This window comes from Phyllostomus hastatus, unplaced genomic scaffold, assembly GCF_019186645.2.
Source record: "Phyllostomus hastatus isolate PE091 unplaced genomic scaffold, TTU_PhHast_1.1 phas_contig_283, whole genome shotgun sequence".
Lineage (NCBI taxonomy): Eukaryota > Metazoa > Chordata > Mammalia > Chiroptera > Phyllostomidae > Phyllostomus > Phyllostomus hastatus.
This window is the reverse complement of record NW_025333833.1, coordinates 9,104,462-9,126,006: the sequence shown is the minus strand read 5'-3', so window position 1 is coordinate 9,126,006 and position 21,545 is coordinate 9,104,462. Positions and strand designations below refer to the sequence as shown.

Below are 21,545 nucleotides of genomic sequence, written 5' to 3'. Positions count from 1 at the left end.
GTGCTAGAGTCGAAGTTCTGCAAAGACCCAGAGCTCTGTGGCAGCTTCCCGGAGGGTCAAATCAGGAGAAACATTCAATACTCGTCCTGTGAGAACTGCTCTGAGGCTCTTTCTTCCCAGAAAATTCACTTACGTCATGTAACTTGTTTTTGCAGGGAGGTTGGATGAAGTGAGTTCCAAGCTCCATGTTCAGCTCTGAAACTACAGGGCCAGGAAACCAAGTATTTCAAGGAAAGGAATTTTAGCCCAGGGCTTGGCACCAGAACTCCGGTCCTGGAGCGCCCCCTAGCAGGGAGGAGAGGGCAACACCTAATCGCCAAAGAGAAAGGACTTTTCATTTGACTTTTAGAAAACACACCCCCCCACCCCCCCCACCCCAGCTTTGGTGAAATATTTCCCTCACCAAACCTATTCTAAGGAGTAATTCAGGTAGAGAAAATCCTGGGTTTGTAAAGCCCAAGCTGAAACTCTCACGAGGTTTGCGCACACTGCTTCTGCTCTTGCGCTCCTGAAAGCTCGGGTGTCGCAGGGAAACCTGGGGAGCGTTGCCAGCGAACCCTCAGCGGACGCCTTTGGGACACCGACCGCTCTGACAGGCCTACGGGCTCCCTCCCGAGGCTCCGGAAATTCAATTTTGTTAAGGTTTTGCATTAAGGTTTCAAATGTACCGTGCCAAATCAGGATACACTGGTTACTGCTGGGGTTAAAATAAACAGCCAAAGAAGAGAGTGCCTTAGCACTGACTCCCCGGCGGGAAGGTCGTTGCCATAATATTCGGTCATTATGGGGGGGGGGCGGGCACGATTCAAGCCTACGATACCGCCCACAATAAATCTTTACAGTGTTTGGTGGGAAAATGCCACCATGAGAGGAGAGAAAAGAACATGTGATTTAGATACTAATCAAATTAAGATCAGTTTGGGGGAAATAATGCAGGATGCGTGAGTTCTAGAGCTCCACAGTACAGCAGTACGCCTGTAGTCAACACTGTATTGTGTACTTGAAAATGTTTAGAGGGTAGATCTCTTGTTAAATTTTACCACAATTAAATAAAAATTTAAAAATCAGTTTCAATAGCCTATTACAAGCCTGTTTCATGTTGGCGGCGGCGCAGATGGGAGGGTGGCCTGGGCTGCCTGCTCTTTCGGAACCGGCAGGCCCGAGGGGCCAGCGGGGGCACTTTGAACACGCTCCGCTCGCCCGGCAGTACATTCCTCCAAGCCCTGCCCCGAGAATCACCGCTCTGACGTTGGAAGTTTACAGGGAGAAGGGCCTGGACGTGTGTGGGGGGTGGGGGCTGCACGTATCCCAGTTGGGGTGCTCCTCCCGCACTACGGTTCTCGGCCCTCCCTGCTTGTTGAAGCACGTGGGGCCAATTACAGCAGAAGCCTTGGAGGAGGATGTGGCCCAAGCGTCTGAATGCTGGTCCAGGTGATTCAAATGCAAGGCCCGGCTCGCAAGCGACTGCCCCACCTGCTGCCCCACCTGCTGCCGCAGTAATGCCTGGTAACGGCCTGTCAGCAGCTCCGTTTTTCAGTGCGAATCCGCAGCGCATCCTTTGCTGTCTAACAAATGTAAACCTGCTGGTGGTTTCCCTGCTCACTCCTTCAGTTACATTAGTGGTTAAAACACACACACACACACACACACACACTACATTTTTCTCACACCACACTGAATTCAAAACAGAACAAAAACCTCACAACATGAATCTTTAAAGTGAATTTACATTTTTGTTAAGTATAAATGATAGAGAAGTCCTTTCTGCCATGAATTTCTTCTGTTTGTCCACATAACTGGGGTCTGTGGTGCTGAAAGGATTTTTCTGGAAAATAAACTGGAGTGTGCCTCCACAAATAAAGCAGGATAAACTAAAAGGAGCAAATCTGGTAAATCCAACTTTTCTGAAAGGAGGCTGAGAGGCTGGGTACTGAGAACTTGTAAATGTCAAATGCTTTTCTTTTTTTTTTTTTTTGCACTTTCTTTACAAACAAAACCAGAAAAATAACCAAATATGGTTTGTGCAGAAGAATAACCTAGACAAAATATTTCCAGTCTTTCTACTCAATGCTAATCTGGAGCACACATTCTTTATTTCATTCTAAATGCTAAGTTTAAACAGTATGTTTGCTTGTGTGTGACTAGACTCTTCCCAATAAAGCCTTCTGTTTTATAGACATGCAGAATGTAGCATTACAGAAAAGAGATCGAGAATTCCATGGACCTTATTGTATCTTATTCTTTGTCCTGTGTACTCATGCATTCACTCAATAAAACTCACTGAAGTTCCACCACGTGCCAAAAAAGACATGAAGGTGGCTTGGCCTAGGGTGGTGGCAGCCTGCCTACAGAAAAGTAGGTGGACTAATGAGCTACTTAGGAAGCAGAACCTGACCGGCCTTGAACGTGGGGAGCAGCCAAGGATGACTCTGACCCTGGGTTTGTATCCGAGGCAACCAGTGGGCGGGGCAGGGAACACAGCAGGTGAAGGTGGGGGAGGGAAAGAGGGAGGTTTTTCTATCTTTGTTCAAGAAAGTGCTGGGTGGGTTTCAGGAGTCAAGGACTCCTAAAATCAGGGAACAATTTGTATGAATGTTTGACATTTATTTAAAATAGATTGTGACCACCCAAAAGGTTAGGGATCACTTATTCATAGAGAACTTGGAAGTCCTTAAACATTCCATTCATGTCAAACAGATGGTTCTGCCACGTTGCTCAAGCACACGGTCTTTAACGGGGCTGTCTCCAGAGTAGCCCGTGTTTATGATCTGCTCCAAGGTCAAGGTAGTTAGTACCAGAGAGCGTGAATTTCCTTCAACCTAGCTGAGAGGCTTAATAAAAACTCCACAGAGCTCTAGGTTGGACACCATAAACTGATTTCTACAAAATGCTGAATGGCTCTGTAAGTCTGAAAAGATGCTAAGCAAAGCCAGGACAGAATGCAGGCTTACTGATACATGTGTGACATTTGCTACAACTGATTTTGCTCTTACTGTAAATTCACCATTTTTCTCTTAAATCAAGATTTTGAGGCAACTTGACTGAGCCTCATGAATCCTGGTCAAGTCAACTGTAGGACCAATTCCAAGTAGAAACTAGATTAAAAAACAAAAAGTTTTGGTGGACTTATGTTTCTGAATCTAAAAAGTTTAGCAAATATAAATCTGCACAAATTGCAGGAAAAGTTGTGAAAAACCCATTCTGTCTACTTGATCCACGGCCTACCACGTGAGAGGTAAAAGGATGTTACCGCGTAATTACAGCCAAATGTTCCACCCTTCCACTCTCGGTTTGTTTCACCGCCCTAGTCCAGATCAGTACGGGAACGCTGTGACTTTCAAAACTCAGAAGAGGAAGGATAAACCTTTGGCTCTGGCCCATATCACGTACATTCGCTTGAGTTTCCTCCTCCTCAGCAAAGCGGAAACAGGCGTCCACTAAGAGGAAGGTGTCGTGAGAAGGGAATAGGGAACTTCCTGGGGGGTATACTTCGCCTAAGAGTATCCCAAATGGTACACAGTCTTATTCAACAGACAGGCATTTCCACACGTGCAGTATAAGGAAAGGGTGTCCCTCCGAACACGAGGAACGACACCACATGAACAGGATGCCTTGTCCAGAAGTCATTTCTCTAGCAAGAAATGACCTGAGCTGTCTTTGGTTTAGAGCCCAGGGGAATGACAGGTGAAGGAAAAGTTGGCACCAAACATCACCCAAGAGGAGTTTGAGAACCCCCTGGAGACAGTGGGCTGTGGGCAGAACTAGTGCAGCACAGGCTCTGAACGTGGCTTCAGAAGTCCGGCCAGTGCAGCCACAAGACAGGACTAGCGTGGTATTCAGTGTGGGGGGCAGGCGGGGCAGAGAGTTTAAGAAACTGGAAGGTGGCTGATAAGGGTTCGATATGTTTCTATAGACACGAGAAAGAAAACAAGTCTTTGAAATGTGTTGTCAGATACTTAAGAAATAGCTCCAGTGCAAATTAATTTCCAATTGCATAGAATAAATGTGTTTATCTACAATACAACAAGGGTTTACAAAGGCCACAGTACTTTAAGAATAAGGAGATTGTGCCAAAAACAAAGACAAATACTTTAGTCAAGAGGAACATCAAATTTGTTTTTATAACGACACTAGGAAATCTTGTATTTTACTCTAGTTCTTTTACTCTAGTCACATATTTAAGTGAAATTTTCATTCCTAAAGAATCATTGCAACAAAAACTAATTATGAAAAAAAACTAGACACTTTTGACAAAGCAAATTCCATCTTCATAAATATTTAAATACATTAAGCAAAATGCTGTTACAGACTCCAAAAACAAGGCTAATCACAATCCCTTGGTCTGAGTAACCACCCATTAGTGCTGTAACGAAAGGACAGAGTAGTGATTCACAAATTTGGCTTTCTCATCAAATTACTTATCTAAATTGCACCAAGAAGAGTCAAGTAAACACTCTCATACCATTTTCCATAAATTAAAAAAACTTTTTTTAATCCTCAGCTGAAGACATTTTTTTCATTGCTTTTCTTAGAGAGAGAGGAAGGGAGAGAGAGAAACTTGGATGCGAGAGAGAAGCACCAATCGGTTGCTTCCCGCACACGCCCGGACTGGGGATCAAACCCGCACCCTAGGTACGTGCCCCGACTGGGGAGCGAACCTGAAACTTTTGGGATGGCCTTCCAACCAACTGAGCCACATCAGCCAGGGCTAAAAAATAAAAATAAAAAAGATTGACAGAAATATAAAACAAAATTTAAAATAAAACAGAAAGCTGAAAGCATTTCCTGAAAACTATGTTTATATCCAGAAAAATCAGCTCTGAATCAATCCTCTACTCAGTTTAGGGTGGATCAAAGAATTCCCCGGGAAGAGCGGCACACAGGCCGGTCACGGGGCTAAGGGTCGGAGCAGTGCCTGACCGAGGAGTCAGAGCAACTTCTGTCCACGTGCGCACAACCAGCGGAGTTTACGGGTCCCGGCTCCAACAGGCCAGTGACAGCCGAAACTTCGGGGGTCGGCAGGTGACTGGCTAACCACATCGGACACAGGATCCGAATGGGCTATAAGAAATGAAATCTTTTAAATGTCTTAGTAATGGCTTCACAGATTATGAATAACGCAGTCTGTGGCGCCGTCTCTATAAATGAGATGAATTTAAGTCTGAAAAGACATGGGAAGTTTGCTGGAAAAGCCTTGCTACAGAGTACGAATGTTAACAGGAAGCCTCGGGAAGATGGCTCTGTAAGATGCTGGTTCCTCATCCCTGACAATCCCCCCTTTCGGGTTCTTCAGTGGAACTGGCCCACTGTGATTTAAACCACCCAGGTGCAACACGACGAGCTCTGTGACTCAGTCCCCCTGCAGAGCCAGGGGTGTGCTCTGCTAACAGAACCTTTTTCTTCTCCACGTACCTGCCTACCGCACACTATGTCTTCTGGCTTCCCACCATTTCAGCTCCCTGAGACAGCTGCAGTACTTTCCCGTGGAAAGGGCAGGGAGCTCGAAGTCAGCAGACACGGGGATTTAAGCTGTGTGACAGGAAGCAAGTCAGTCTTTCTAGGCTCCACATTTCCTCGACTAAGGTCCCTTCTGGATCAAATCTCTGTAATTCTAAGTCTCTAGGTTAGACATAGTCCGACTGAAGCCGAAGCCTCTTTCATCCCCAGGCTTGGGGTGCGCAAGGGGCGCCTCGAATGTGTGGGAGCTGGGGGAGGCCCGTGGCGTGGCGGCTGCAGCTGGGACGGCCCCTCTTTGGACAGCCCGTGGTGGGTTCAGAAGGAAGGGGGGCGCTGGCTCCAAGCCACTCCCTCTCCCACCCCTGAAGAGCAAATACCACGGATCTCACCTGTAAGTGGAACCTAATCACCCAAACAAATAAGCAAGAAAAGTAGATCCAGACACTGAAATTAAGAACAAACTGACAGTCACCAGAGGGGAGGGGGGAGGGGCTGATGTGGGGGAGGGGAGGGGGTTTCAGGACTCTGGACAAAACCAGGGCGGGGTGGAATCAGGGGAAGGAGGTAGGGATGGCTGGGGTGGGGGGGTAAATGCAAGTAACTGTACTTGAACAACAATAAAACAATGAAAAAAAAAAGAGAGCTTACAACCAGGAACTGCCTGTGTGTTCTCAGCCCCCTTCCCTGTGCCGCACCTCAGGCTCCGGCTCCCAGCCACCACTTCCCGGGGACCTCGGTTACTCCTAGCAGGGTCTCAGCACCGGAAGTGTAGGAAGGGGGGCGTTCTAGGTTCAGCAGATGTCGGCCCATCTTCTAAGAATAAAGTGTAATTTAACTCTAAACCACACAGCATCTACCTATCTTTTGAACATTTCTTTTTGCTGTTCCAGCCCATATACAAAGATCTAATCACTCGTTTTCAAATAACCTACTGAATTCGTTTGATGCTGTAACTACCACACAAAGCCCGCCTTTGGGGGGAAGGTGAGCAAACAGATGGGCAGGCCGGCTCTCCTAGTCGCAGCCAGGTGGTCAACTGCACACACATCTCCCAAAGGCCCGTTCTTACTCTGCTAACTCAAACGGGGGGTTAACTATCAATCACTAAGTAGTGTGTTAACAGATATTCAGCGTGAGGTGGCTCTGTCTGACTCCCTGAGTGAGTCTCCTCTATCGGGCCTTTTGCAAATGGCTAGGACTCTACGACAGAGCCTCACACAGGGATCCCATAAGCCCTCTCACTGGCAAGGTGGGAACTCCGTCGCTGTCAGGGGACCGGACACCGGCAGAGTGCCCATGGGCAGCTGAGCGCTATTACCGGGCGGATCACAACTTGACCTGCTAAATATATAAAACTGCTTCTACCAGCTTCGTCCACTGTGTCGCATGCACTATTTAACTGTCAGAATTGACCGTTTATTGACCCTCCATGGAACTCATCCAATGTCCTCTCCAGTAAAAATACCTGATATAAAATCACCAAAAACTCCAAATGAGAACCTGTCCTTTCTTTTGGGTCAACGATCAGTGATGTTTCTAGATACATTTTTTTTTTGGTCAGTTGGTAGATCATCATTCTTAGAGATAATTGGAATTAGAAGTCAATCTAGATTTTTAAATTTTATTGCATTACATGTTTTCTCTAAGGGTTTTAAACCAAAAACTATCAGTATTTAGACTCCGGGTTTAACTTTGTTTCATGATTACTTCTAAGACAGATGTCTCACCAGTAAGATTTGAAATTTAAATGCACTCTGATGGCCACTCTCATCTCGCTCCCTTCCTCATGGACATTGTGCTGGTTACGTAGTTGAGAAGGGAAGAAGCGAGACTCCCCGCTGTAGAAGGAGAGAACGAGCTCGGGGCAGCCCCCCGTTCAGCTCGGAAGCGGGCGGCCGCAGCAGAGCGGCAGGAAAGGCCAGGCCCTGGTTACACGCGGCGGCCAGCAATTTGCACTTCCTTCTCCGCCTCTGTGCCTAAGAAGCGCTTCTGTGTTAGGTTTTTAAATTTGGGGGGCAAGTCTGGGACTTTACCACAGATAAATTAATATCACTTACATTGTTTAATTTCACCTTGCAGGTTTTTCTTTTCTCTACATGGTTTGCACCATGAGCTGAACAGAATGTCACATAAGATGTCACCCAACTGGACTGCAGAGAACAGGACGTTACAGAAACGCTTACACGTGCGGCCGAACTGCGGCTGCGCGAAGGCTCCCGGGACCGGTGAGGACCGCAGAGACGGCGCAGCTGGGTTTCAACAACCCGTCTCTATTTTGTTTAGTAATAAAAATTCTCCCGGGAATTGCCTGATACTGAGAGACAGCTTTATTATTTTTACTGTAAAAGTATGTATATGCCCAAAACTTCAGGTGTAGATTTCCTGGCTGATCCCAGAACTTCCAAGAAATAATCATGGTGAGAATTCAAGCCCTGAATTCTTTCTCTGAGATACAAGATCTCAAATAGAAAACGCAGCTTTAAAAATTCAGACATCCTTTTTCTGGAAATAGGGATATGAGGTCATTTTTATCTTACTCAGTATGGATCACAAAACATAGGTTTTTTAAGTTCTCATTTATCAGTCATGATAGGCACAAGACAAACATGTATAGCAACATAAAAAACAAAAAGAGCTCTGTTAACTACATTAAAGGTGAACAAAACTATACAGAATAAGAATCACTGTCAATAAAAAGTTTAGATGAACAAGAAAACCCAGCACTTGCACAACAAAGGTGACACACAGCCACACAGCGAGAGAAGGCCCCCGCTTCCCGCCCTCAGGCCTCCATCCCCTTCACGCTGGGGTACCAGTGCAGGAAGCTCCTGGACGTGGCCAGGCGGGCAGCCGCCCCTAAGGCGGCCGTGGCCGTGCTGCGAGGGATGTAGAACCTCTGAGGAATCTGGTGCTCGGGAGACAAAATCAGAGAGAGCTGGTCCATGGCTCCACGGCTCTTATCCGTGAACACCGTGAGGGCGTGGCTGCTAGAGAGGTCTTCGTTCTTCAGGCTCTCGGGGGAGCTTTCCACTGAAAGAGAGAGAGCGAGCACAGGCCTGTTGCTCGAAACTACACGAAAACTACAACACTGCGGAAACTGAAGAAGACTAAAATGCATGGGGAGACGGGTCATACTCATAGATCAGAGGACTGTTAAAAACCCCAGTAAAAATTTTAGCAGGCTTTGTGTAGAAGTTAGGTTAAATCTAAAATTCATACGAAAATGACCTAGAATGTGAAAAAAGAACCAAGTGGTATGATTTCAAGATTTCTCCCACAGCCACAGGGACCGACACGGTGGTGTGATGAAGACACGCAGGCCAGCAGAACAGAGCTGAACGCCCAGAGATCAGTCCTCACATACGTGGCCTACTGATTCTGACACAGATACAGGAAGTTTCATGGAAAAAGGATATTCTTTTCAACAAATGGAGGTGTAATAAATGAATATTTATAAGCAGGCTGAATAAACATTGATCCTTATATCACACTATATTACAAAAAGCAACGAACTGGATCACAGACCCAAATGTAAGACCTAAAACTGTAGAACTTTTCTAAGAAAGGTAAGGACAAATCTTACTTGGGTTAGGGAAGATTTCAACACAGGACACAAAAAGCTCAAAACTGTAAAGAAAAAATAAATTCAACAAATCCTACTTCATCCAAATGAACATGTTTGCTCTCCAAAAGATGCTAATGAGGAAATGAAAAGGCAAGCCATGAACTGGGGTAAAATATTTGCAATATTGCATCTGTCAAAGGATTTGTGTCCATAGTTTTTTACAAATCACTAAAAAGAAGGCGGTCCAATAGAAGTGAGCCAGTACTTGAACAGGTGATTCACTACAGCAGATACAGAGACAGCACATGAAAAGATGGTCAACATCACTGGCGAATAGGGAAATGTGAATTAAAACCACAGTGAGACACCACTAACACCCACCAGAAATGTAAAAAAAGACGGTCCACATCACGCGCTGGCAAGGGTGTGGGGCGACTGGCTGCCGGTATAAACACAAAATGGTACGGCCACTTCGGAAAACGTCTGGGCAGTTCTTAAAATGTTAAACTTGCAGCGACCCTATGGCCCTCCAATTCTATCCTAAATATATATGGGAAAGAAATAAAAAACATTATGTCTACTCAGAGAGCTGTATGTGAATGCATGTTCACAGCAGCTTACTCATAAGGGCAGAAATCCCGAAACCACGCAGGTGGCCCTCGTCTGGGGATCAAACCGACTGCGGGGTCTCCGCACACCTGGGTACCAGGCAGGGGTGAACGGGAACGCACTTTCGGTACTGGCTACAACTTGAACGAATCTCTAAAATAATTGTGCTAAGTGAGACACTTCGCTGTCTTCTTCACACATAAAAACGACACACTCCATGACTCCCTCGATGCGCAAGTCTGGAAAGGAAGAGTAACACGCGGAGGCCAGCGAGCGGGCGGAGGGACCACCGCGCAGGAACGCGACAAGACTGCGCGAGGGACGGAAACGGCCTGCACCGTGCACCGGGCCTGCACCGTGCACCGTGCGTGCGGGGTGGTTATGCGCCCCGCGTGCGTTTGTCAGCACTCGCGGAACACTGTGCACTCAAGTCTGGCGAGTTCTTCTGCACTCGCCAGACTTGCCAGACTCGCCAGACTTCTCGCCAGACTTGCCAGACTCGCCAGACTTCTTAAGCCCGGTACCTGCCCAAACTGCAGGAAAGAAAGAAGAGCGGCGGAGTGAGAGGGAGCACGGACCCCTAGGACTGGAGGCAAACGCCTGAGTCGGCATTTCCCGAAGTGCGTCCTGAAGGAGAGGAGGTTTCCGGCCAGGCGGCGAGCCACCGGGCGTGTCCCCTGTATGAAAGCCTACCTGAACCGGAGCGCCTTTCTGGGGGACCGACCGCGGGGGGAGCTGCATCCAGGGCCGCTGCGGAGCGCGGAACCGGCCCCGGCTGCCTCTGGGCCCCGGGAGGCTCGCCCTGGCTCCCGGCGGCGGCCGGCTGCTGGGACTGGACGAGAGACACGTAGAACTCCTCCAGCTCGGGCAACGCGGAGGGATCGGAAGAACCTTCCAAGTGTGACTGCTGCAGAACGGGGGAAAATGAGGCAAAAGCATGAAAAGTAACTGTTACTATAACGGAAGAATGAAGCTTGTTTTTCCTGCCCTTACTTAGAAACAAAAGACAAATATTTTTATATCATAAATAAATCTCACTTTTAGGAACTGAAATAATCTCTAGATAACCAAGTCCACTAATCTAGTGACGATCAATTCAATGCATAAAACACTTACTGAACACACACCCCGGGCAAACACGGTACCTACCACGCGTTGCCGGGCAGACTAAGGGAGGCTGGCAGGGAAGGAGAGCCCACCCCCTGCCCCCAGCACTCCCTCAGGCTCACGGCTAGCTTGCTTGCATGTGTTTCTGCATTTCGACATCAGAACGACCACTTTTTGGTTAGGCGTTCTGGTTTTGTATTACTGCTTCTTTCCCTTAGTAAGTGCTTTTTACAGAGAGATGGAGCAAGCCATTCAATGTCAATCAATAAGTGACAAGGCAGAGATATGGACTCGGTCCAGCCTATGCTCTCGGCCCCCCAGGAAGACAGGATCTGGGTCCCTAAGGAGCTCACAGGCCTCGGTTAGGGAGGCAGGGGACACGCTGCAGCTGGCCACTGGGCCAGGCCTTAGCTGCAACACAAAGGAGCGAACGAAGGCTCCTCAGAGGTGACACAACGGAGTATTAAAGGCCATGGCGTGAGAGAAAAAGACAAATGTCCCAAACAGAGGCTGAATCTGGGCGAAGCGAAAGGAGCGCCAAATTTAACACATGGAAGGACGGGCAGGAGCCTGGCAGTCAGGTGTCACGGTTCACACAAACTGTCCTGCTGTTTGCAGGTCGCTCACGATGCAGCTGAGAAGCAAGGAACAAACGCATTCTGTTCCAGTTAGTGCGTCTGCCGCCACCAACAGAAGAGAAGAAAACAGGCCTCGATGATGGGACAGATGCAGAGCTTAAAACTTAGAGCCAAGGTATACAAAACACCTGTTTATCCCTAACACAGATGTGTAATCAATCTTTCCATTTTAGGCTCAAGATTTTCTTCTGAAGAGATGAATGACTGTATAAGGTTCACTGAAATTTTAAAACCAACATACATTGTACGTCCATGCATTCTACGAAATGGCAAGGGAGAGGTCTTAACCAGACTTTTACTTTAGAAACAATGAAAGCGCTTCCTCGCGCATATCTGTGAAAATAACATCCCTTCGGCACTTACCTTTGGAACCCTGGGCGCCCCGGCACTTTTTTCCTGAGCACCCCGTCCTTCCGGCTCTTGGACTTTGACTTGCGTTCCATTCTCAAGGCCTAAAGGCTGACATGAATCATCCCATACATCTTGTGTAGAAAAACACCAATCCTACAGACAGAACATGGCAACAATAAGCGGAGACAGAGTGCCACACAGAGGATAACCTGGGCAAGGGAAGGCAAGGAGGAGATGCACGTGAGACCAGAAAAGGTATTCATTAACCTTCTGTATCAGTGTGACTCTTCCTCCTTACGTTCCCGAGCCATACCCTCGTTCCCGAGGCACCCCAAATTCCTGTGAACACAACACATCCCATAAAAACAAATATGACTTATTTGCAGTATTTTCTTCAATAGTGTTTTCATGGCTAGATGATTTTCCTGCTCATCTAGTATTGAAATGGCATAAATTATAAGGAGCACCTTAACTGCAGACATGTCTTTTTCATAACCACTGGGATTATTAAAAAAATTTATATTACTTAATTAAAATTTACATATACTCATGTAGTTAGGACCAATATTAGCAAATGTCCTCACTGCAGAGATCCAGAGGTTATATTGCAAGATGAAAGCAACAGAAATGCAATCAGGGAAAACAGTTTGTCTATAGACCCTGAGGCCCAGACCAGGTGCCGAAGATGCAACACAGTAACTACTGAAGATGCAACACAAACCGTAATGACCGGACTGAGCGGGTCGGAGGGGCACCAAGAGCCCACGACTTCTTCATCCCTGCTTCACCCTGTCCCTCCCTGCCACTACTATCTCAGGAAGAAAACATGCATTTTTCTGAATTATCTTCTGATAAATGACTTGGAATTCCAGAATATGTAGCTTTCTTGAGGTGTGGACAATTTCGTTTACATTTCTTTTTTTTAGCAGTGATTTATTTGCATTCTGTTTCTCAGGATCTAACCTTCTCTGGCGTTTCTTCACGTGACCGGTATGGCTTCTCTCCACCGCGGCTGGAGGTAAGTAAGTGGGGGGCAGCGTCACCTCCTGGTCCCATTTTAGCGTGCACGGGCAGCCAGTTCTCATCCCAGACATCATCGCCTATGGTCACCGACTCCAAGCACGGCATTCCGGTGGGGATCTCGTCCTAGAAGGTATCAGAGCACAAGCATTCTAGTTCCTGTAATGAGCACATTTTACAATTCAGGGTTGTCATTTTCTCTTGACTCCAGGCAAAGATGGCAGTTTGAATGCACAATTTCTTACTCCCCCTCTCCTGAAAGATCGCCAAAATAAAATAGAAAGATTTAAGGTATAAACTCGTGGTCAAAGAGAACAGAGGATAAGAAAACACCATCTGCATTTTGGACACAGGAAGCAGAAGGGATGGCTGGTCAAGCAGTCCTGAGAAAGTGGGATCCTAAGCTTGTGGTGGGAAAAATGAGAAGAACCCAAATATACACCGCTGATACCACAGAAGTGCAGAAACTGGTACACAAGGTTTCTGGAATGAGGGGTCAGGTGGAAATTGAGACAAAAGCACTGATTGAAAGTCTGAGTAGGAAGCCGTTAGATCCAAACAAAACTGAAATGGACTCACAGACACAGAGTGGACAAGTGGTTGCCAGAGGGGGTGGGCATGGGGTGAACTGGGTGGAAAAGCTGAAGGGATTAAGACGTATGGACTGGAAGTTACAGAACAGTCACGGAGATGTCAAGGGCAGCGTAGGGAACAGAGGCAATGCTATGGCAGTAAATATGTGCGGTGCCAGGTGGGTACTGGAAGTATCCGGGGAAACACTGTAAAGTGCATGACTGCCTGATCACTATGCTCTACACCTGAAATCAATAAAAAATAATAATGAAAGTAAACTGTAATTGAAAAATAATGCCCTGGCTGGTGTGGCTCAGTGGATTAAGTGCCGGCCTGTGAACCAAAGGGTTGCTGGTTCGATTCCCAGTCAGGGCACATGCCTGGGTTGTGGGCCAGGTCCCCAGTAGGGGGCGTGCGAGAGGCTCATATTGATGTTTCTTTCCCTCTCTTTCTCCCTGGCTTCCCCTCTGTATAGAATAAATAAAATCTTTGTAAAAAGAAAAATAAAAATTAAAAATGCAAAAAAAACCCCCCAAAACAAAAACAAAAAACAGCAGCAGCAGCTAGATCACCAGATTCCCCACCCTGCTGCCCCATCGCAAGGACCCAGGAAACTGTACATCCTCCTTCTCTTGAAAGACCAGGGGGTCTTCTTGAGGTAAAATCGAGGGGGAGCACAAAACGATCCATGTGCTACCGCTGACAGGACAGTACACCAGAAGGAAGTCACCTATACTGTATGCTGAGTTAAAAAGAAACATTAACACTAAAGAAATAAAAGTTAGGCAGGGAAGGAAAAGCCGCGGTAACATACTGCTTCGCTGTGAAGGGCACTCAGAGTCCCGATAACACCGACACTGAACAGTGAGCTAATGGGAAGTCCAAAAACCAAACTGGTGACAGGGTCGGGGGGGTGACAAAAAGGATGTTTGTGTGTGGTGGGGGGGAGTCCATACATACATACTTAAAACTGAAAAATGAAGAAGTCGCAACATAAGCTGTTATTTTAATGAAAGAAACAGAAGTCAATTCCAAAAGCAGTAGTAGCTAAGAGAGACGGAAACGACTGCTCTGTGAGACAGGAAACGCAGGGGAAGGAGTTATGGGGGGTCCTAGGCTACGTGCACATAAGCATTTAATTAAAATAAAAACGTGTCCTCTAGAAAAGTGGTCAATATTTTTCCCGATGGACTTTCCTCACACTGTCTCTCAAAACTAGCTTCTGATCACTGCATGATTCTCGAAGACGGCCCAGAGCGATGGGACAGCGACCAACGCTCCAAGGCCAGAGGGCGCCCTCGGTGTTTTGTGACGGAGGCTCTGCTGCCCCTGCTCGCTGCCTCGCCTGCGGGCGGTGCTCCGACCGCACTGAAGGCAGCAGCGGTTACCGGGCTCGTCCACCCCTGCCCCCTTCACGTACAGAGTATTTGGACCGTGTTGATTACATTTTTAAAGAACCGTCTTTCCTCCTCTCACCTCAGTCTCTCCCTTCAGACCCTTTAGCTCTGGGACGGAGCGCTTGGCACCTTCCTTCCAGCTCTTATCTTGGGCTTTCAAAGAGCTGAATTCCGAGTCCTTTAATGGCTTCTCTGACTCATACTTAAGGTCAATGACAGCCTTTTCATCATTAATATCCTGCCAGTAGATACGAAAAATAAGTTATTGTATTTTTATACTAATGATGTTGCCAAACTCTATAAGCCAATATTTGGGGGGGGGGGGTGGATTTTTGACAATTGCTACCTTATTTCCTAACTTTATCCATGACCCTCAGTCTTCTTCTCCTGCTAGGCTAGTTCAGACCAACAAGCATCTACTGAGCACATATTGTGCAAGGTGTGCAGGGTGGCGCTGGGAGTTTAAATACGAGTGCAACGGGTCCCAGCTCCAGAACTCACACGAGTAGCAGGAAGACACACCTCCAGGTAACCATAGCACAACCGTCAGTGCAGGGCCCTCACAGAGCAGCACCAAACTAGCGCCAGGGGAGAGGGGCGTTCTGAGAAGACGCAATGGAGGATTTAACGCCAACGGCTGGGATGCTTAAAAGAAGAGCAGGAAGCCCAGGGAATGAGGTGGGCAGAGGCCGGGGTGTGCGTATAGCGTATGCGAGTCTTCGTGTGTTGTTAAAATGCAGGCTGCATAAAATAGGGGAGTGTTAAGATGTGTCTCTTTGGCAAAAAGATGGCCTTATTTCATTTCTAGGATTGAACCATGGTTGTTTGAAGACATCAACAGAGTGACAACAGGATATTCTAAAAATTTTAAAGGTTGAATTCAATTCACTGTTTACGAATCAGGAAATATAACTGTTCTAATCAAGTGATAATGACTAAGAGGAAATCAGGCTTCAGAAAGCCAAACAAGGCCCAATCCATTGTAACCTAAACGGGACATCGAAAACCCTTACACCGCTTTGAACGTGCTGCAGTGGTCTCCCAGCAGTCAGTATGGCCTTCCTTCTCCTTCTCTAATAACTAGTAAGCGTCTACTAACACAGTGCAATCGTATCAATAATTTTTAAAGTCACACACATAAAACACACTTAAACAAAATAATATTTTGTATCCTTATCGTGTCCAAAGAAACCACTTTTTTGGCTCTCCTACTGAACACGCCCTATGTTCTCGGCCCAGTACTCGCTGTCGCGAAGGAATATAAGATTCAAAGGACATGATTATCCGGTCACTGGTTAGCAACATCACCCACTTCTTACTATGTGCTCCACCTAAGGTGGGGGTAGGAAAGCACCGACCTGGTAAAGTGACTGTGCAGATAAATGAAGTAGGACATGTGAGTGCTTATGACAGTGCCTGCCACACAGCATGAATCTATTTTTATTATTGCTGCTGGGATAATAATAATGATGATGGTGATGTGTTTATTGCTGCAAGTGGGAGCATTTAGGCTGGCGCAGGGGAAGTCACAACGGCACAGAGGCGGCCATGGACTTGGGTGCATGGGAATTCGTACAGCAGGGAGCGTGACTAGGGAGGTTCCAACCAGCAGTTAACGGGAGAGCTCGGTAACTACAAAAATCACTTCCTAGGTTGGGAAAGCCTCAGTTTCCTCATCTATAAGATGAAGATAATTATGGTAACTATGTCACAGGGATTTTATGAAGATTAAATAATATATCATACTTTAAGTTCTATTTACAGTGTTTGGCATATAGTAACCCCTAATTAAATGTTAACCATAAAAAGAATTCTAATCATATTTGCAAAAACCTATTACCAGAGTGTATAAATCGCTCTCTTTTGACTGCGGACTTATCTCCTGGACTTCCTTAAAGTAGTGGTGCTGGGAAGGGCAGACCCGTTCTGTCAAGACTGCATCCTCCGGCCCCCCGCTGGACTTCGTGTACAAAGCCAAAGGGTTGAGTTCGCTGAAACCCTAGGAGAAAATAAAGAAGGGAGGGTTTAATTTCTCAGAGAAAGGTGAAAAAGTTAGCACTTCATAATTTTTAAATGTTGAAGAAATGTATTATCTTCTAAAATTTAACAGTAAAAAAATTTTGATACTGAAAAGTTCTTTCTAGTCACAAAAATTATCAGCATCAATATTAACAGTGATGCAGCCACTGCTATCAATAATTGCAAAATAAGAGAGTCGTCTTCTTTTCTAAGAATACCCGAGAGAATTCGATACTTTGGGGTGAATTCTCAACCAATTCTTTAAAATAGAAGTATTCACGGTCTAAAGGACAGTAAGCCAAACAGTTTTTTAAGGTCACTAAAAATGAGGGGAGTGCTCAGTGTTAAGATGGCAGGACTCTCGCAGGTACCTCTAGGATCAAAGAATGAATCGGATAACATTCTGCGTTCAGTTCTCTTCCTGAAGAGCTGAGATTAAATAAAACATATTGCAGAAGACCCCCAGACTGCCCCACCTTAGAAGGGACGTTTTCTCGGCACACAATAGCATGGCCCTCTGCTCTCAGGACATGGTGGAAATAGACGTCTTCGTTTGAGGACGTGTCGCACAGGAAGATGTTCAGGATCCCATCGATGTATTCGTCCACGACCCCCACCAACGGCTTCAAACCACACAACTTCTGGAACTGCAGAACAGCGGTGGACGTCCAATATCCCTGAAGTATAACCAAGACAGGAGAGCCACGTGATGAACTGAAACATGAACTACAGTAACTATGTGCAAAAATGAATTCCTGATGAACTAGAGGAAATAGTGGTGGGAAAACAAAACCATAAAAATACTAGACCACCACACTGGGGGACACTCATGATCTCTGTTCTTTTTGATCTGGGAGGGCATCAGAGCCAAGGCTCAAATCTGCCCTGACAAGCAGACACCTGCAGAGCAGAAACAGTTCCCCCTTTCCCTTTAATTCTGGCTTGGTAATTTGTTCCTCTCTTCATTGTTTTTTTGATACCTTTGGACACACTTTAAAAATATTTTATCAAGAATTCTTAGTTATTCCTGAAAGAGAACTAGTCTAGTAATCCTACTGAATCCTATCCGAAAATGCAAGTTTTTCACCACGTAAAAATATAAATTTTTTCTACAACCACATTTTCAATAAATTTTCCTTCATCCTGAGCACGAACATGGATCCCCCCTCAGGTTCCCGTCTATCCCTCTGGTGACATCCGTCCTGCTCCAGCTCATCTTATGTCACGGAGCCAAACGGAGCCGCTTCAGGCTCCTCAGGCTGGAGGTGTCTCATGCTGCTCTCCTTTTGCCCAGAGTGTCTTCTCGTTTGTGCCCTGTTGTTGTGATCATTTTCCCTCAAAGCTCCGTTCACACACCACCTCCACTACGGGGCCTTCCGTGATTACCTCGAACGGAGAGGAGTGCTCTTTCTTGCTCACCTCCACCACACACAGTGTCACAACCCAGACAAGTACGCCACGGCACAACCACGTCTGTCCGAGTGTCTGCGTGTCTGCCCTCCCTGTTGTCTACCGTGATTTCTGGGAGGGTCCACCCCATGTTCTACTTTCGTACCCTGAGGACCCTGAACTGTTCCGGGCATCGAGCGTTTTCTGGTTAAGGGAAAAGAAGCACACACACCTCTGTTGGTCTCACCCAAGCCAAAGAGCAAGGGATAGCCTGAGCTGGAAGCTTTGTGTAGCAGCACCTGCAACAGATCATTGAATACATGAACATTCAGCCATATTTTTAAACTGCATGTTATGGAGTTTCTAACTCATTTCTTGATTTTAGCTACTCACACCATTTCAGAATATTTTGGTCATGTATTTTAAATTAATGTCTCAACACTTTAAGCCATCTAAAGAGAAAATGAGTAGTTTTTGAAAACCATGCTGTTAAAATATAGGCAGGAAGACTGTAAGCTTCATGCTATATCAATGCAACTCGTAGCATAACCCAAAGAAACCTTTTCTTAATGGGAGGCTGAAGTTTAGTCTCACAGTCCGTTTCAGACTCACAGTCACGTGAAAGGAGACAGAAGCGATTACAACCCACGTGCGAAACTCAAGGACCGTCCGCCGAGTCTGCACCGAGAACAACAAGGGGTGGTGAGGGGGGCAGGACAGAGGGAGGCAGGCAAGAGGAGAGGACGAGATCCTAACCCCACGGAGCTTCGGCATTATCCTTCAAGACATAAGCTGTCCTTCTTAACTCTGTGAACTCACTTGAGGAACCTCAGGGAGGACTTCTGGACAGTTCCAATGTTGCCGAAGTCGGGGTAGAACACTTCCACTTCCTGCTTCCCGAGGACGCGATGGATAACGACCCGATACCACCACTTGTCCTCAGAGATCCTCACACAACAGAGGTGCCCGGGGCGGATGAAGTGCTCTGGCATGACGTAGCGGTCGGACACCAGCTGGTTAGAGTAGCAGCGCCTGTGGGATTCCATAATATGGAAAGCCATAGGGGAGGAAAAATTAAAGATCGTTTTTATTGATGTATCAAAAGCAAGAAAGTCTGGGCAAAAAGCAAAAAAATAAATAAATAAATAAAATAAAATCCTCACTTTTTCTGATTTGTTAATGCTTATTAGTACCAATTAATTTTATTTTCCCTTTTCTTATCCAAGTCCCTTCTCTTCATCAACAATTGTTTTAAAATAGACACTTACATACTCATTTTATCTCAAATTCTCTGCAGTCCGGCTTCATTCCCCAGAACTTCCTGAAGTGGACGTTTTACTTAAAGACGCCAATGGTTTGTTGATTCCCGAATCCAACAGCCCGTCTCCTCGGCTGTCAGTACACTCGCCCCCTCTGCAGGATGACCCCGGGGAGGCCCTGTCCTCTTTCCCATTCCGTCCTCCTCGGATCCCAAGACACTCTTTTCTCCTATTACTGCCTGCCCATAACTATGCCTCTACTGGCTCTGTAACCACCTCAAAAGTCTGGTTCTCTGGGGTCTCGTCTTCAGGAGGCACAACAAGCGAGGAGCTCAGGCTGTAAAACCAGGAACCTGGCCTCACGTCCCGACTCCGTCGTTTACTGGCTGTGACTTGGTCCTTCTGTGCTTCGGCTTCCTTGCTGAAGGTGGAGGCTGTGGTAACCAGTCCTTAGTTACAGTATGTGCATGTTTAGCACACAGTCCAATATAGTAAACGCTCAAATGTTAACTGCTTCTTATTACCCTTGCTGTACACCCTCATCCATTTTTCTATCTTATATTGCTACTGTCAAACTGATGATTCTCTTTTTTTGTTAAGAAAAACAAACATTAATTGAACAGGATACAAGAAACATTGTATATAGGACAGTGACACCTCAGTCCCTTTCAAAGCAGGCACCTTGGGACCTCACACAGTTCTCCCAATTGCTATCAGCTGCCCCATCATATTTTCCCAAATCTCACTGACAGTCTGAAATTTCTCCCCTTTCTTCTTTTTTTTGCGGGGGTGGGAGGATTTTTTTTTTTTTTTACAATTAATATTATTTACTCTTAGTTTCAGGTGAACAGCTTGGAGGTTAAACAGTGATATACGTTACAAAGTGACCCCCCCAATATTTTAAGTGCACACGTAGCACCATACACAGTTACTATTGTTGATTTCATTCCCCACGCTGTACTTTACAACCCCATGAGTATTTGGTACCTACTTCTTAGTCCCCTCACCTTCTTCACCAAGCCCACCAAACCTCCTCCCCTCTGGCAGCTGTCAGTCTGTTCTCCGTTATCTGTGAGTCCGTTTCCATTTTGTGTGTTTGTGTATTCACTTCTTTAGATTCCACATGTAAGTGGGATCATCTCTAATTTAGACCCTGCATCCCTCCTGTGCTTTAAGGCTTTAATTCCAACTGTATGGAAAAGATGCTAGTTGTCCCTCGATTTTCATTCTTCTCTCTTTCGTCTGTAGTAACAGAATCCCTATTTTTAACTGAGAGTGTGGCCATTCAGATTCCCCAGCTCCCTTATATCTGATAGATGTGGCTGGGTAAATACTACATTCTGGCCAATAGGATGCAAGAAAAAGTAAAGTGTGCATGATTAAGATGGTGAATTAATGTGTATTTCTCCACGATGTTTTAAACAGTGAAGCGCAGAGCCCTGGCTGGTGTGGCTCAGTGGATTGAGCCCCAACCTGAGAACTGTGGGTCGCTGGTTCGATCCCCGGTCAGGGCACACACCTGGGATGCGGGCCAGGTTCCCCGTTGGGGGCGAATGAGAGGCAACCACACATTGATGTTTCTCTCACACATCTGTGCTTCTCTCCCTCACTTTCTCCACCCTTTGCCCGCTCTCTAAAAATAAATAAATTATCTTTATTTATTCACCTGTTTAAAAAAGTGAAGTGTGGAAATATACTTTGTGTCTTTCAAAGAAAAGGGGGATGCCTCCAAGCCCTGCCCCTCCCCCTTTTCCCCTTTCCCACTGGCTGGAATGAAGAAGTCCAAGTGGACCTGCTGGTGAGCTACACCCTGGACCGTATGGATGGGCCAATACATTGTCCGGGGCAGTGAGACAGCAAACAGCTGGAGCTACGCTATCAGACTACATTGCTTACACATGAACTACTGTGGGAAGAAGGAATAAGCATTTATCTGCATGCTCCTATGGCTATGTTTTGTGTCTGTAACAGTGGCTGCACCTAATCCTAATATTATCCACTCAGCATCGCCAGTTCGCTATGTCACGGTCACCTAGATGCGCTACATGTAAATCAGCTCAGCCCCAACCTCAGCTCAAGCCTACCTAATCTCCAAAATCAGCACAGCTTTCAGATGCCCCTTTTCTCTCTTATCCACCACAACGCCATTCGTACTTGACAA

At 46.3% G+C, this 21,545-nt stretch overlaps 1 protein-coding gene across 3 annotated transcripts in view; it reads right to left on the bottom strand.

Moving 5' to 3' along the window:
* Window positions 1–6,035: 6,035 nt before the first annotated feature.
* The window catches only part of TDRD5 (tudor domain containing 5), a 43,921-nt gene continuing 28,411 nt past the window's right edge, over window positions 6,036–21,545 (bottom strand). For 2 of the 3 annotated variants that reach the window (XM_045838817.1, XM_045838819.1), the window contains 9 exons: window positions 18,945–19,157; window positions 18,358–18,424; window positions 17,213–17,413; window positions 16,558–16,716; window positions 14,797–14,955; window positions 12,691–12,873; window positions 11,740–11,880; window positions 10,325–10,538; window positions 6,036–8,487 (listed from right to left, as the gene is read on the bottom strand). In XM_045838817.1, coding sequence (XP_045694773.1) covers window positions 8,240–8,487; window positions 10,325–10,538; window positions 11,740–11,880; window positions 12,691–12,873; window positions 14,797–14,955; window positions 16,558–16,716; window positions 17,213–17,413; window positions 18,358–18,424; window positions 18,945–19,157 — 1,585 coding nt within the window. In that variant the 3' untranslated portion in view covers window positions 6,036–8,239. The remainder of the gene's footprint in view (window positions 8,488–10,324; window positions 10,539–11,739; window positions 11,881–12,690; window positions 12,874–14,796; window positions 14,956–16,557; window positions 16,717–17,212; window positions 17,414–18,357; window positions 18,425–18,944; window positions 19,158–21,545) is intronic. The other variant, XM_045838818.1, reaches the window with a different exon arrangement.